This window comes from Tachyglossus aculeatus, chromosome 2 (assembly GCF_015852505.1).
Source record: "Tachyglossus aculeatus isolate mTacAcu1 chromosome 2, mTacAcu1.pri, whole genome shotgun sequence".
Taxonomy (NCBI): Eukaryota; Metazoa; Chordata; class Mammalia; order Monotremata; family Tachyglossidae; genus Tachyglossus; species Tachyglossus aculeatus.
The window spans coordinates 132,160,617-132,178,441 of NC_052067.1; the positions used below are offsets into that span (position 1 = coordinate 132,160,617).

The 17,825-nt window shown below is 45.9% G+C and overlaps 1 protein-coding gene across 1 annotated transcript in view; it reads left to right on the forward strand.

Annotated features, from left to right (window-relative positions):
* The window catches only part of SH3RF3 (SH3 domain containing ring finger 3), a 397,785-nt gene that overhangs the window by 286,256 nt on the left and 93,704 nt on the right, over positions 1–17,825 (forward strand). The window contains exon 11 of the mRNA XM_038742700.1: positions 15,613–15,719. Within this exon, the coding sequence (XP_038598628.1) occupies positions 15,613–15,719 (107 nt within the window). The remainder of the gene's footprint in view (positions 1–15,612; positions 15,720–17,825) is intronic.

A 17,825-nucleotide genomic window follows, 5' to 3' on the forward strand; every position in this document is an offset into this window, starting at 1 on the left:
CCATCCTCGTGTCTTCTACTGCCCAGCCCGCAACCTCCGCTCCTCCACCGCTAATCTCCTCACCATACCTCGTTCTCGCCTGTCCCGCCATCGACCCCCGGCCCACGTCATCCCCCGGGCCTGGAATGCCCTCCATCTGCCCCTCCGCCAAGCTAGCTCTCTTCCCCCCTTCAAGGCCCTGCTGAGAGCTCACCTCCTCCAGGAGGCCTTCCCAGACTGAGTCCCTTCCTTCCTCTCCCCCTCGTCCCCCTCTCCATCCCCCCCCCATCTTACCTCCTTCCCTTCCCCACAGCACCTGTATATATGTATATATGGTTGTACATATTTATTACTCTATTTATTTATTTAATTTATTTGTACATATCTATTCTATTTATTTTATTTTGTTAGTATGTTTGGTTCTGTTCTCTGTCTCCCCCTTTTAGACTGTGAGCCCACTGTTGGGTAGGGACTGTCTCTATGTGTTGCCAATTTGTACTTCCCAAGCGCTTAGTACAGTGCTCTGCACATAGTAAGCGCTCAATAAATACGATTGATTGATTGATTGATTGATTGCTTTGCACATAGTAAGCGCTTAAAATTGTCATTGTTATTATTATTATTAAAAGCCATTTTCTTCTGAATGAATGAATGTGCGGGGCCCCGGGAAACACCCAACTGTTTGGGTCCTTGAAATGGGAGGAGACGGATTCATCTGAGGGATGTTGATATTTTTGCCAGGGAGTAGTCGGGGGGCAGGCAGTTGCCACTTAACATGTTCAGTCTGTTGATCGATGGTACGCTTCAATCCTCTAGTGCTAACTTTCTCACTGTGCCTCGATCGCTTAGTACAGTGCTCTGCACACAGTAAGCGCTCAATAAATACGATTGATGATGATGATGATGAGATGATCTCCCCTGGCTCACTGCCAACCCCTCGCCCACTTCGTGCCTCTGGCCTGGAATATCCGCCCTCCTCAAATCCCACAGACAGTGACTCTCCCCACCTTCCAAGCCTTATTGAAGGCCCATCTCCACCAAGAGGCCTTCCCAGGCTAAGCCCCATTTTTCCTCATCTCTAGAGGTGGAAGCTAAGGTCCTGATGTTCATTCATTCATTCATTCAATCAGATTTATTGAGCACTTACTGTGTGCAGAGTGCTTGGGAAGTACAAGCTGGCAACATATAGAGACGGTCCCTACCCAACAGCGGGCTCGCAGTCTAGCAGGGGGAGACGGACAACAAAACAAAACATATTAACAAGATAAAATGCTTGGTCCCCTTCTGTTCTCAATATACACTCACTCCCTTGGTGACCTCATTCGCTCCCACGGCTTCAACTATCATCTCTACGCTGATGACACCCAGATCTCCATCTCTGCCCCTGCTCTCTCCCCCTCCCTCCAGGCTCGCAACTCCTCCTGCCTTCAGGACATCTCCATCTGGATGTCCGCCCGCCACCGAAGACTGAGCTCCTTGTCTTCCCTCCCAAACCTTGTCCTCTCCCTGACTTTCCCATCTCTGTTGACGGCACTACCATCCTTCCCGTCTCACAAGCCCGCAACCTTGGTGTCATCCTCGACTCCGCTCTCTCATTCACCCCTCACATCCAAGCCGTCACCAAAACCTGCCGGTCTCAGCTCCGCAACATTGCCAAGATCCGCCTTTTCCTCTTCATCCATACCGCTCCTCTGCTCATTCAAGCTCTCATCCTATCCCGTCTGGACTACTGCACTAGCCTTCTCTCTGATCTCCCATCCTCGTGTCTCTCTCCACTTCAATCCATACTTCATGCTGCTGCCCGGATTATCTTTGTCCAGAAACGCTCTGGACATATTACTCCCCTCCTCAAAAACCTCCAATGGCTACCGATCAATCTGCGCATCAGGCAGAAACTCCTCACCCTGGGCTTCAAGGCTGTCCATCCCCTCGCCCCCTCCTACCTCCCCTCCCTTCTGTCCTTCTCCAGCCCAGCCCGCACCCTCCGCTCCTCCACCACTAATCTCCTCACTGTACCTCGCTCTCGCCTGTCCCGCCATCGACCCCCGGCCCACGTCATCCCCCGGGCCTGGAATGCCCTCCCTCTGCCCATCCGCCAAGCTAGCTCTCTTCCTCCCTTCAAGGCCCTGCTGAGAGCTCACCTCCTCCAGGAGGCCTTCCCAGACTGAGCCCCTTCTTTCCTCTCCCCCTCGTCCCCCTCTCCATCCCCCCGTCTTACCTCCTTCCCTTCCCCACAGCACCTGTATATATGTATATATGGTTGTACATATTTATTACTCTATTTATTTATTTATTTATTTATTTTACTTGTACATTTCTATCCTACTTATTTTATTTTGTTGGTATGTTTGGTTCTGTTCTCTGTCTCCCCCTTTTAGACTGTGAGCCCACTGTTGGGTAGGGACTGTCTCTATGTGATGCCAATTTGTACTTCCCAAGCGCTTAGTACAGTGCTCTGCACATAGTAAGCGCTCAATAAATACGATTGATTGATTGATTGATAAAATAAATAGAATAAATATGTACAAGTAAAATAAATAGAGTAATAAATATGTACAAACATATATACAGGTGCTGTGGGGAGGGGGAGGAAGGCAAGAGGAAGGAGGGGGCTCAGTTTGGGAAGACCTCCTCGTGGATTATGATCTGATACCAGTGGGACACCATCCGATATGAGGTGGTGTGGAACTAATCTTAGGGAGAACTGATTTTGTGTTGAGCTAATGCTGTGTGGGACAACTAATTAACTCATTTAGTGTGCACCTACAGTGCTAGGGAACTAATCTCATGTAGAACTAACATCATTTTGAGTACAGGGGTAGAGGAACCAGCTTTGTGAGGGACCAGTATTGTACGGCGGAAGAGCTAATAGAGTGACGTTGGAGAGTTTCACTATGCAAAAAAAAACCAAACAAAAACAAAATACGTTGTGGTGCATAAGTGCATATGCGTGGAAAATAGAAAGGTTGAAGCAAACCTGAAATTGAAAGAGCTTGAAAAGTTAGAACTCACTGCATGAGCACCAACAGCAGTTTGAATGAATGATGTGCTCAATCTAGATTGGTAAAACTGAAATCAGTCACTGGATAATAATAATAATTGTGGTATTTGTTAAGTGCTTACCATGTGCCAAGCACTGTTGTAGTACTATTTACTGAGCGCCCACTCGGGGTATTGTACTAAGCATGGGTGGAGTGTAGAATAAAGAAATGACTCATTCCTGCCCAACAGGGAGTTAACTTCTAATCTGGGGAGACAGCGGTAAGAATATAGTAATAATAATAATAATGATGGCCCAACAGGGAGTTAACTTCTAATCTGGGGAGACAGAGGTAAGAATATAGTAATAATAATAATAATGATGGCATTTGTTAAGCGCTTCCTATGTGCAAAGCACTGTTCTAAGCGCTGGATATGAGAAGTAGTGTGGCCTAATGGACAGAACATAGGCCTGGGAATCAGAAGGTCCTGGGTTCTAATTCCGACTCTGCCACTTGTCTGCTGTGGGTGACCCTGGGCAAGCCACTTCACTTCTCTGGGACTCAGTTACCTCACCTGTAAAATGGTGAGCCCCATGTGGGATAATAATAATAATAATAATGACATTTATTAAGTGCTTACTATATGCAAAGCACTGTTCTGAGTGCTGGGGAGGTTACAAGGTGATCAGGTTGTCCCACGGGGCGGGGGCTCACAGTCTTAATTTCCATTTTACAGATGAGGTAACTGAGGCCCAGAGAAGTGAACTGACTTGCCCAAAGTCACACAGCTGACAACTGACGGAGCTGGGATTTGAACCCATGACCTCTGACTCCCAAGCCCGGGCTCTTTCCACTGAGCCACGCTGCTTCTCTCTGTAATGTTATTTATTTGTTTTAGTTATTTATTTATTTGAGAACCAGCGTGGCTCAGTGGAAAGAGCACGGGATTGGGTGTCAGAGGTCATGGGTTCTAATCCCGCCTCTGCCGCTTGTCAACTGTGTGACTTTGGGCAAGTCACTTCACTTCTCTGTTACTCAGAGAAGTCACTCAGTTACCTCATCTGTAAAGTGGGGATTAAGACTGTGAGCCCCACATGGGACAACCTGATCAACTTGTATCCCCCCAGTGCTTAGAACAGTGCTGCACACATAGTAAGCACTTAACAAATACCATCATTATTATTATTATTTGTATTGATGTCCATCTCCCCTGCCAGACTGTAAACTGTTTGTGAGCAGGGATTGTCACTGTTTATTGTTACATTGTACTTTCCCAAGCAATTAGTACAGTGCTCTGCACATAGTAAGTGCTCAATAAATATGATTGAATGAATGAATGAACGGTATTTATTGCGCGTTTCCTATGTGCGGAGCAGTGTTGACGGAGGTCCAGGCCTGATTCACAGAAGCAGCATGGCTCAATGGAAAGAGCCCGGGCTCGGGAGTCAGAGGTCATTGGGTTCAAATCCCGGCTCTGCCAATTGTCAGCTGTGCGACTTTGGGCAAGTCATTTCACTTCTCTGGGCCTCAGTGACCTCACCTGTAAAATGGGGATTAAGACAGTGAGCCCCCCGGGGGGACAACCTGATCACCTTGTAACCACATCTCTGGGCCTCAGTGACCTCATCTGTAAAATGGGGATTAAGACAGTGAGCCCCCTGGGGGGACAACCTGATCACCTTGTAACCTCCCCAGTGGTTAGAACAGTGCTTTGCACATAGTAAGCCCTTAATAAATGCCATTATTATTATTATTATTCCCTTTGTGCCCTGTTATGAGGGTGGGCTGGTCCCTTCAGGGGAATCAATCACGATTGATTGATTGATTGATAACGAAGTATTCACCGAGGTTTGGCTCCAATCAATCATCAATCAATCAATCATATTTATTGAGCGCTTACTGTGTGCAGAGCACTGTACTAAGCGCTTGGGATGTACAAGTTGGCAACATATAGAGACAGTCCCTACCCAACAGTGGGCTCACAGTCTAAAAGGGGAGACAGAGAACAAAACCAAACATACTAACAAAATAAAACAAATAGAATAGATATGTACAAGTAAAATAAATAAATAGAGTAATAAATATGTACAGACATATATACATATATACAGGTGCTGTGGGGAAGGGAAGGAGTTAAGATGGGGGGGATGGAGAGGGGGACGAGGGGGAGAGGCAGGAAGAGGCTTAGTCTGGGAAGGCCTCCTGGAGGAGGTGAGCTCTCAGTAGGGCCTTGAAGGGAGGAAGAGAGCGAGCTTGGCGGATGGGCAGAGGGAGGGCATTCCAGGCCAGGGGGAGGACGTGGGCCGGGGGTCGACGGCGGGACAGGCGAGAACGAGGCCCAGTAAGGAGGTTAGCGGTAGAGGAGCGGAGGGTGCGGGCTGGGCTGGAGAAGGAGAGAAGGGAGGTGAGGGAGGAGGGGGCGAGGGGATGGATGGACAGCCTGGAAGCCCGGGGTGAGGAGTGTCTGCCTGATGCATAGGTTGATTGGTAGCCACTGGAGATTTTTGAGGAGGGGAGTAACATGCCCAGAGCGTTTCTGGACAAAGACAATCAATTGTATTTATTGAGCACTTACTGTGTACAGAGCACTGTACTAAGTGCTTAGGAAAATACAATAAAGCCACTTTGCCTGCCCATGATGAGTCTAGAGAGAGAGACGACCATGAATATAAATACCAAATCACAGATACGGACATGAGTGCTTGTGGGGCTGAGGGAGGGGTGAATAAGAGGTGCCAATCGAAGTGCAAGGGCCACGAAGAAGGGAGCGGGAGAAGAGGAAACGTGGGCTTAGTTGGGAAAGTCCTCCCAGGTGTGCTTTTAAGAAGGCTTTGAAGATGGGGAAGGGTGATTGTCTGTCGGACATGAAGGGGAAGGAGGTTCCAGGAAAGAGGCAGGGCATGGGTGAGAGGTCAGCGGCGAGATAGACAAGATGGACTAGAGGTCAGTGGCGAGACGGACGGAGGTACGCTCAGTAGGTTGTCATTAGAGGAGGAAGTGTGCGGCCTGGGTTGTCATAGGAGAATAGCGAGGTAAGAAAAGGGGGGGCAAGCTGATTGAGCGCTTCAAAACCGATGCTAAGAAGTTTCTGCTCGATGGGAAGCAGCGTGGCTCAGTGGAAAAGAGCTCGGGCTTTGGAGTCAGAGGTCATGGGTTCGAATCCTGGCTCCGCCAATTGTCAGCTGTGTGATTTTGGGCAAGTCACTTCACTTCTCTGGGCCTCAGTTACCTCATCTGTAAAATGGAGGTGAAGACTGTGAGCCCCCCGTGGAACAACCTGGTCGCCTTGTAACCTCCCCAGCGCTTAAGACAGTGCTTTGCACATAGTAAGCGCTTAATAAATGCCATTATTATTATTTTGGAAATCCAGCATGAGCTAGAATGGGATTCTGTCCCTTCCCCTGTTTGCACATATTTATTACTCTATTTATTTATTTTACTTGTACATATTTATTCTATTTATTTCATTTTGTTAATATGTTTGGTTTTGTTCTCTGTTTCCCCCTTCTAGACTGTGAGTCCACTTTTGGGTAGGGACCGTCTCTATATGTTGCCAACTTGTACTTCCCAAGTGCTTAGTACAGTGCTCTGCACACAGTAAGTGCTCAATAAATGCGATTGATTGATTGATTGATTACAAATCAGCAACAAAGAAGGTCCCTACCTAACAATGGGCCCACAGTCTTTTTAGTTATTTATTTTATTTGTACATGTTTATTCTATTTATTTTATTTTGTTAGTATGTTTTGTTTTGTTCTCTGTCTCCTCCTTCTAGACTGTGAGCCCACTGGTGGGTAGGGACCGTCTCTATATGTTGCCCACTTGGACTTCCCAAGCGCTTAGTACAGTGCTCTGCACACAGTAAGCGCTCAATAAATATGATTGAATGAATGAATGAATGTCCGTCACAGCTGTCATGGAGTGGTAGTTTCTGCCCCACAGCTAGAAATCCAGGGAGACAGAGATATAGAGTCAGGACCTGCTCTCCCTCCTACTTAGTCCACAAGCCCCATGCGGGACAGGGACTGTGTCCGATCTGATCGTGTCTCAGTGGAAAGAGCCCGGGCTTGGGAGTCCGAGGTCATGGGTTCTAATTCCGACTCCGCCACTTGTCAGCTGTGTGACTGTGGGAAAGTCACTTAACTTCTCTGTGCCTAGGTTACCTCACCTGTAAAATGGGTGTTAAGACTGTGAGTCCCACGTGGGACAACCTGATTACCTGGCATTTACCCCAGAGCTTAGAATAGTGCTTGGCACATAGTAAGCGCTTAACAAATACCATCATTATTAAGCACTTAGTACTGTGTTCTGCACAAAGTAAGCACTCAATAGATACAATTGGATGAATGAGCTTTTATCTACCTCAGTGCTTGACATGTACATATGTCATATTTATGTACATATTTGTACATATTCCATTTATTTTATTTTGTTAATATGTTTTGTTTTGTTCTCTGTCTCCCCCTTCTAGACTTTGAGCCCACTGTTGGGTAGGGACCGTTTCTATATGTTGCCAACTTGTACTTCCCAAGTGCTTAGTACAGTGCTCTGCACACAGTAAGCGCTCAGTAAATATGATTGAATGACATGTAATTCATGAAATTCATGTAAGGCCTCCAGGAGGCCTACCCAGACTGAGCCTCTTCCTTCCTCTCCCCCTCATCCCCCTCTCCATCCCCGCCCATCTTATTTCCTTCCCTTCCCCACAGCCCCTGTATATATGTATATATGTTTGTAAAGATTTATTACTCTATTTATTTATTTTACTTGTACATATCTATTCTATTTATTTTATTTTGTTAGTATGTTTGGTTTTGTTCTCTGTCTCCCCCTTCTAGACTGTGAGCCCACTGTTGGGTAGGGACCGTCTCTATATGTTGCCAACTTGTACTTCCCAAGCGCTTAGTACAGTGCTCTGCACACAGTAAGCGCTCAATAAATATGATTGAATGAATGAATGACATAATAAACTCTTTAAAAATACAAGAATAAGAAGAAGAATAAAAGAATAACTTCCATCTCTTGCTTTGTTCTCATAACAGTAATAATAATTACGGTATTTGTTAAGCACTTACTAAGTGCCAGGCACTGTACTAAGTGTGCTTGGGAAGCAGCGTGGCTCAATGGAAAGAGCCCGGGCTTTGGAGTCAGAGTTCATGGGTTCAAATCCCGGCTCCGCCAATTGTCAGCTGTGTGACTTTGGGCAAGTCACTTCACTTCTCTGGGCCTCAGTTACCTCAACTGTAAAATGGGGATTAAGATTGTGAGCCCCTCGTGGGACAACCTGATCACCTTGTAACCTCCCCAGCACTTAGAACAGTGCTTTGCACATAGTAAGCGCTTAATAAATGCCATCATTACTAAGTGCTGGGATGGATACAAGCAAATCGGGTCGGACGTAGTCCCTGTCCCATATGGGGCTCACAGTCCCAATCCCCACTTTACAGGTGAGGTAACTAAGGCACCGAGAATTGAAGTGACTTGCCCAAGGTCTCACAGGAGCCGGGAATAGATAATAATAATAATGGTGGCATTTATTAAGCGCTTACTATGTGCAAAGCACTGTTCAAAGTGCTGGGGAGGTTACAAGGTGATCGGGTTGTCCCATGGGGGGCTCACAGTCTTCATCCCCATTTTACAGATGAGGAAACTGAAGCACAGAGAAGTCAAGTGAATTGCCCAAAGTCACACAGCTGACAGTTGACGGAGCCGGGGTTTGAACCCATGACCTCTGACTCCAAAGCCCCGGGCTCTATTCACCACTCCATGCTGCTTCCCTAGTTAGTTCGCCTAGCTAACAGCTCTCCAAAATCACTTTTGTTTCATTTCCTGCACATCCATTCTGCGTTGGAACCTAGTCAGGGGAACAACCCGTACTCAACACACACAGGATTCGGCTCCACATGAAGGGTACGTGACCTTGGCCAAGTCATCATCATCATCATCAATCGTATTTATTGAGCGCTTACTGTGTGCAGAGCACTGTACTAAGCGCTTGGGAAGTACAAGTTGGCAACATATAGAGACAGTCCCTACCCAGCAGTGGGCTCACAGTCTAAAAGTCTCTTATCTTCTCAGTGTCCCAGGTTCCTCATTGGCAAATTGGGAATGAAATACCATTTTCCTTTCCCCTTTGACTCGTGAACCTTAATCCCCATTTTACAGATGAGGTCACTGAGGCCCAGAGAAGTGAAGTGACTTGCCCAAAGTCACACAGCTGACAACTGGCGGAGCCGGGATTTGAACCCATGACCTCTGACTCCAAAGCCTGGGCTCGTTCCACTGAACCACGTTGCTTCTCTACTCACTACCCTGGGACTGTGTCACAACTCAGGACAATGTTTGGCACATAGCAAGCAGTTAACAGTTAGAAGCAGTGTGGCTCAATGGAAAGAGCTTGGGCTTTGGAGTCAGAGGTCATGGGTTCAAATCCTGACTCTGTCAATTGCCAGCTGTTTGATTTTGGGCAAGTCACTTCACTTCTTGGTGCCTCAGTTCCCTCATCTGTAAAATGGGGATTAAGACTATGAGCCCCCCTGGGATAACTTGATCTCCTTGTAACGTCTCCAGCACTTAGAACAGTGCTTTGCACATAGTAAGCGCTTAATAAATGCCATCATTATTATTATTATTACTCATTTCTGCTCTTATCGCTCCCCTTTCATCTCTGCTCATATCACTCTTCCTTAGCTCTGCTCTTATCCCTGCCCTTTCATCTCTGCTCATATCACCCTTCCTCATCTCTACTCTTACCTCTGCCCCACCTCTACTTTCATCTCTGCCCCATCTCTGGGCTTGTCCAATTGATTAATTTGGCACTTGTTAAGCATTTATGATGTGCCAAACACCGTTCTAAGTGCTGGAGTAGATACAAGTTAATCAGGTTGGATACAGTCCCTGTTCCACATGGGGCTCAAGCTAAGTAAGAAGGAGTAGGAATTAATCTCCATTTTATTGATAGTAATAATAATAATGGCATTTATTAAGTGCTTACTATGTGCAAAGCACTGTTCTAAGCACTGGGGACGTTACAAGGCGATCAAGTTGTCCCAGGGGGGCTCACAGCCTTAATCCCCATTTTACAGATGAGGGAACTGAGGCACCAAGAAGTGAAGTGACTTGCCCAAAATCAAACTGCTGGCAACTGGCAGAGGCAGGATTTGAACCCATGACCTCTGACTCCAAAGTGCTTAGTAAGCATAGTAAGCGCTTAATGAATGCTATCATTATTATTATTATTATTATTATTATCAAATGCGAGAACAGCATGGCTTAGTGGAAAGAGCCCGAGCTTGGGAATCAGAGGACGTGGTTCTAATCCTGGCTCCGCCACTTGTCTACTGTGTGACCTTGGGCAAGCCACTTAACTTCTCTGTGCCTCAGTTACCTCATCTGTAAAATGGGGATTAAGACTGTGAGCCCTGTGCGGGACAGCCTGATTAGCTTGTATCTACCCCAGTGCTTGGCACATAGTAAGTGCTTAAAAAATACCACTATTATTATTATTGTTGTTGTTATAGAAGCAGCACAGTCTAGTGGAGAGAGCACGGGCCAAGGGGTCAGAAGGTCATGGGTTCTAATCCTGGTTCTGCCACTTGTCCTCTGAAATGACCTTGGGCAAGTCAGTTTCCTTCTCTGTGCCTCAACTACCTCATTTGTAAAATGGGGATTGGGACTGTGAGCCCCACGTGGGACCCAATTTGCTTATCTCCCCCCCAGCGCTTAGTACAGTGCCTGGCACATAGTAAGAGCTTAACAAATATCATAATTATTATTATGATTCTGGTTGTGCTAGGGAAGTCAAGGAGTTGGCACCCTCCCTTTTTGAGTCCACCCACGCATCTGTCCATCCCCTTCCCTACACAGGCCTTCATTTGGGTGAGATTACAGTGCCTGGCACATAGTAAGAGCTGAACAAATACCATTATTATTATTATTCCTTCGGTGACTGGAAAAGCAGGCCTCCCAATCCTTCTGAATTTCAGGTTTGGTGCAGGAGTTGGAGGAAAAGGGACATCAGAAATCACATTTATCTGGAGGGTGCTCTTTGCGCCTTTGGGGTGGACCCTCCCTGCCCTTACGGAGCGGAATTCTCCGAGCTCCTTGAGGGCAGGGATCTAATAATAATGATAATAATAATAATAATGACATTTATTAAGCACTTACTATGTGCAAAGCACTGTTCTAAGCACTGGGGAGGTTACAAGGTGATCAGGTTGTCCCACGGGGGGCTCACAGTCTTCATCCCCATTTTACAGATGAGGGAACTGAAGCACAGAGAAGTCAAGTGACTTGCCCAAAGTCACACAGCTGACAACTGGCGGAGCCGGGATTTGAACCCATGACCTCTGACTCCAAAGCCCGGGCTCTTTCCACTGAGCCACGCTGCTTCTCTACTCTTCTCTGCAATCTACTGTATTGTAGTTTCCCATGGTATTTGTATTTATTAAGCACTTACTATGTGTGATGCACATACAATCCCCTTCCTGCTGGCCCCTGATAGCCACTGAGGCCAAGTCTTCATTTTGGACCCTGGGGTGGGGACAGGGAGGGATTTCCCCTAGAGAAGCAGCACGGCTCAGTGGAAAGAGCCCAGGCTTTGGAGTCAGAGGTCAGGGGTTCAAATCCTGGCTCCACCAATTGTCAGTTGTATGACTTTGGGCAAGTCACTTAACTTCTCTGGGCCCCAGTTCCCTCATCTGTAAAATGGGGATGAAGACTGTGAGCCCCCCGTGGGACAACCTGATCACCTTGTAACCTCCCAGCGCTTAGAACAGTGCTTTGCACATAGTAAGCGCTTAATAAATGCCATCATCATTATTAGTATTATTATTATTTCCCAGAAGGTGATAGGACGGACAAGACGGTTTGATGGCGGGCCAATAATCCTCCTGCTATCCCAGAAGTAGTGAGGAACAGCATGGCCTAGAGGAAAGGCACAAGCCTGGGGGCCAGAGGACCTGGGTTCTAATCTAGGCTCCACCATGTGCTTGCTGTTTGACCTTAGGCAAGTCACTTCACCTCCTTGTGCCTCAGTTATCTCATAAGGAAAATGCCCCTTCTCCCCTCTACTTAGTCTGTGGGACAGAGACGGCATCTGACCTGTTCATCCTGCGTCTTCCCCAGTGCTAAGAACAACGCCTGACACATAGAAAGGGCTTAACAAATACCGTAATTATAATTAGCATTATTAGTGGGTACAGAAGCTCCCTTCCGTGTCCTCAGTGCCCAAAGGGGAGAGTCGTGACTCCCCGTGAGAATTACCCGGCAGCAGAAGAGAGCCCAGCCTCAGATGTGGTAGAAAGCAGACGAGAACCTGGTCTTTTCTGAGCCTAACTGGAACGGTTGAGGTAGATAGAGGAGCCACCATATTGTGGTTTTCTTACAGTCCCCTCCAGCTCCAAACGACAGAGCAAGTGGGCTAACTTTGGTTGTCAGCTCTGTCCCAAAAGTTGTGGAGGCAAAGCTAGTAGGGAGAAGCTAATGGCTTTTTCCCCCTCAGACCTAATTCTGGGGGGACAATCACCTCCCCGCTATCCCCTGGAGTGGTCACCCCCAGAGAAAGATCTCCCTTGGCTGGGAGTTATGTGAGCCCGTTGTTGGGTAGGGACCGTCTCTATATGTTGCCAACTTGTACTTCCCAAGTGCTCAGTACAGTGCTCTGCACACATTAAGCGCTCAATAAATTCGATTGAATGAATGAATGAATGAATTTAAAGTTATTGATGGCAGCAAGATCTTTGGGTAATAATCATTAGGGTATTTGTTAAGCGCCTACTAAACACTGGGGTAGATACAAGATAATCAGGTTGGACACAGTCCCTGGCCCACATGGGGCTCACAGTTTCAGAAAAAGGAGTAGGATTTGGATCCCCATTTTACAGATGAGAAAACTGAGGTACAGAGTTAAGTGCCTCACCCAAGGCTCACAGTCTTAATCCTCATTTTACAGATAAGGGAACTGAGGCACAGAGAAGTTAACTGGTTTACCCAAGGTCATACAGCAGACAAGTGGCGGGGCGGGGATTAGAATCCAGATCCTTCCGACTCCGAGACTCAGGCTCTTTCCATTAGGCCACAGGGCTTCCCTAAGTAAAATCGTCGTTCTCCCCTTGAAGTACTTGCTCTCTTCAGAGAGTCTGACTTCCCATTTCCAGGAAAACCTGGGTTGAAGTAAGCTGCAATTTTTGAGTAAGAGTTCTCATTTTCCTGCACTACAGTGAGCTCAGGAGCAATCAGCAGGGGTTTCAAGAGTTGAAAATGAGTGCTGCCAAACAGCAGTCTTTCTCCTTTTGGAAAACGAAGGCGGGATTATTGAATTAGGCCTTGTCTAAAAGGAATGAATGTGGCACTGAGAAGTAGTGGAAAGATCACAGTCCTGGAGGCAAAATCCCAGCTCTGTCGCTTGTCTGCTGCGGGATCTTGGTCAAGTCGCTTACCTTCTCTGTGCCTCTGTTTCCTCATCTGCAAAGTGGGGAGGAAGACTGTGAGCTCCATGTGGGACAGGGACAGTGTCCAATCTCATTGTCTTGTATCTGTCCTAGTTCTTAGTGTAGGCCCTGGCACATAGTGAGTGTTTAACACATACCACAATTATTATTATTGTTATTACGAGATGGCCAAGTAGGCTTCCATGGGCGTGTTTTCCGGTTCGCATGGAAAGTGCAGCTGCTGTTTGGGTGAGCTGGAGTGGGAATGGATTCTAGGAATGTCTGTGAGGAAGAGGGCGTGCCATCAGAGCAGTAGCATGGCTTAATGGATATTATTATTATTATGGTATGTGGTAAGCGCTTACTATGTGCCAGGCACTGTACTAAGCGCTGGGGTGGATACAAGCAAATCGGGTTGGGCACAGTCCCTGTCCCACGAAGGGCTCGCAGTCTTAATCCTCATTTTACAGATAAGGGAACAGAGGCACAGAGAAGTTAACTGACTTACCCAAGGTCGCACAGCAGACAAGTGGCGGAGCCGGGATTAGAACCCATGGCCTTCTGAGTCCCAGGCCCGTGGTCTATCCACTGCACCATGCTGCTTCTCAACGGGCCTGGGATTCAGAAGGACCTGGGTTCTAATCCCGACTCTGCCACATGTCTTCTGTGTGACCTTGAGCCAGTCACTTCACTTCCCTGTACCTCGGTTCCCTCATCTGGAAAATGGGGGTAGGAGTGTGAGCCCCACATTGGGACAGAAACTGTGTCTGACCTGATTAATTTGTATCTCCCCAGAGCCTAGAACAGTGCTTGGCATATAGTAGCTTTACTAATACTGAGCCCCCTTTTTCCTCTCCTCCTCCCCTTCCCCTTCGCCCTACTTCCATCCCTTCCCCACAGCACCTGCATATATACTTGTACAGATTTATTACTATATTTATTTTACTTGTACATATTTACTATTCTATTTATTTTGTTAATGATGTGCATAGAGCTATAATTCTATTTGTTCTGATGATTTTGACACCTGTCTGCATGTTTTGTTTTGTTGTCTGTCTCTCCCTTCTAGACTGTGAACCCGTTGTAGGGTAGGGGCCGTCTCTATATGTTGCCAGCATGTACTTCCCAAGCACTTAGTACAGTGTTGTGCATATAGTAAGTGCTCAATAAATATGATTGAATGAATATAGCTTAAATTCTATTTGTTCTGACGATTTTGACACCTGTCTCCATGTTTTGTTTTGTTGTCTGTCTCCCCCTTCTAGACTGTGAGCCCATTCTTGGGTAGGGACCGTCTCTATATGTTGCCGACTTGTACTTCCCAAGTGCTTAGTACAGTGCTCTGCACACACTAAGCACTCAATAAATATGATTGAATGAATATAACTTTAATTCTATTTGTTCTGATTATTTTGACACCTGTTCTGATTATTTTGACACCTGTCTGCATGTTTTGTTTTGTTGTCTGTCTCCCCCTTCTAGACTGTGAGCCCGTTCTTGGGTAGGGACCATCTCTATATGTTGCCGACTTGTACTTCCCAAGTGCTTAGTCAATCAATCAATCGTATTTATTGAGTGCTTACTGTGTGCAGAGCACTGTACTAAGCGCTTGGGAAGTACAAGTCGGCAACATATAGAGACGGTCCCTACCCAACAGTGGACTCACAGTCTAGAAGGGGGAGACAGAGAACAAAACAAAACATATTAACAAAATAAAATAAATAGAATAAATATGTACAAATAAAATAGAGTAATAAATACATACAAACATATATACATATATCTATCAATCAATCAATCGTATTTATTGATCACTTACTTGTGCAGAGCACTGTACTAAGCGCTTGGGAAGTACAAGTTATATATCTCTTCAGCTCCCCCGCGAAAACCTTACTTTATAGACTTCAAGTTGCTGCTGGCTTGCTTCTAGCTCTCCTTTCAAAGATGACTGAAGTATTAAGTGATCGGTTTCCGCTTGTCTAGTCCAGTGCTCTGCACGCAGTAAGCACTCAATAAATACGATTGAATGAATGAATGAATGAAATACCGTAACTATTATTATTATTATTATATTTACCAGACTGGACACCCATGGTGGGAAATCTGGGAAGTCCATTTTGTTTGGGGAGAAGCTCGCTGGCATCTGAGGCTGTTCTCTGAAGAATGAGTTGCCTTATTTTGGCTTTTGTGAATCCCCTTCCGCACCTGTTCTATAATTTCAGGATTCCTCTTCAGCGGGCTCCGGGACTCTGACCAACACTAGGACGTCTGGGATCGCCGGAGACCAGGGACCGACCTCCTCTCCAAAGACCCCGCTGCCCCTCAATATGTAAGCGGCCTCTTTGCCACCTTTCCTGGCGTGGGTTGGGATGGGTTGGATATTTAGAAGGGTGGGACCCGGAGGCTCTAGCACTCCGAGAATTCTTCCCTCCATCTCACCATGCCCCAGTCTCCGGGGACAAGGAAATGGCAGCAACAAAAGATGAGCCCGTCTTTCTTTTAATAATAATGATAGCATTTATTAAGTGCTTATTAGGTGCAAATCAGTGTTCTAAGCGCTGGGGAGGTTACAAGGTGATCAGGTTGTCCCACGGGGGGCTCACAGTCTTCATCCCCATTTTACAGATGAGGTAGCCGAGGCACAGAGAAGTGAAGTGACTTGCCCAAAGTCACACAGCTGACAGTTGGTGGAGCTAGGATTTGAACCCCTGACCTCTGACTCCAAAACCCGTGCTCTTTCCATTGAGCCATGCTCCCTGCCTCCTGTCTTTCCCCTATCTGTAATTTATTTTATTATTATTATTATTATTATTATTATTATTAATAATAATAATAATAATAATGGCATTTGTTAAGTGCTTACTATGTGCAGAGCACTGTTGTAAGCACTGGGGGGATACAAGGTGATCAAGTTGTCCCATGTGGGGCTCACAGTCTTAATCCCCATTTTACAGATGAGGTAACTGAGGCTCAGAGAAGTTAAGTGACTTGCCCAAGGCCACACAGCAGACATGTGACGGAGTCGGGATTCGAATCCATGACCTCTGACTCCAAAGCCCAGGCTCTTTCCACTGAGCCACGCTGCTTCTTTAATGTATGTCTCCCTCTGTAGATTGTAAGTTCCATCTTACCTCCTTCCCTTCCCCACAGCACCTGTATATATGTATATATGTTTGTACATATTTTTTTTACTCTATTTATTTATTTATTTTATTTGTACATATCTATTCTATTTATTTTATTTTGTTAGCATGTTTGGTTTTGTTCTCTGTCTCCCCCTTTTAGACTGTGAGCCCACTGTTGGGTAGGGACTGTCTCTACATGTTGCCAATTTGTACTTCCCAAGCGCTTAGTACAGTGCTCTGCACATAGTAAGCGCTCAATAAATACGATTGATGATGATGATTATGTCTCTCAACATAAAGATATATTCGAAAGAACATTCGTTACCGAGAACAGTCCCGTAAACATCTGCTACTTTAAATTGCAATTTTTTTAGAGGTGCAGGATGGGAGAAGGACTTTCCAACTGGTGAAATGCTGGTGGATAAGGGGCCTGATTGGAGAATGGTGCATGGGATGCTGGGGAAGGCAAACCTGGAATTGTTATTCATTCATTTATTCGTTCAATCGTATTTATTGAGCGCTTACTGTATGCAGTGCACTGTACTAAGAGCTTGGGAGAGTACAGTATAATAACAAGCAGACACATTCCTGCCCACGATGAGCTCACAGACTAGTAAAGGTTCACAGAACCAGAATCCGGAGCCCTGTTGCCGCTCGAGATTGCCCACGTCCAAACAAAGGGAAATAAGTCTTCACCCAGTGTGAAGGGAAGCAAATGGAAGTTGGCCTTCCATGAAGTGATAGAAGCCCAAAATCTCAGTAGGTGTCTTTTTTTAATGGTATTTGTTAAGTGCTTACTATGTTCCAGGCACGCACTAAGTGCTGGGGTAGATATAAGCTAATTCATTCATTTAATCGTGTTCATTCAATCATTCATTCATTCAATTATATTTATTGAGCGCTTACTGTGTGCAGAGCACTGTACTAAGCGCTTGGGAAGTACAAGTTGGCAACATCTAGAGACGGTCCCTACCCAACAGCGGGCTCACAGTCTAGAAGGGGGAGACGGACAGCAAAACAAAATATATTAACCAAATAAAATAAATAGAATAAATATGTACAAATAAAACAAATAAATAGAGTAATAAATACGTACAAACATATATACATTCATTCATTCATTCAATTGTATTTATTGAGCGCTTACTGCGTGCAGAGCACTGTACTAAGCACTTGGGAAGTCCAAGTTGGCAACGTCTAGAGACGGTCCCTACCCAACAGCGGGCTCACAGTCTAGAAGGGGGAGACGGACAGCAAAACAAAACATATTAACAAAATAAAATAAATAGAATAAATATGTACAAATAAAA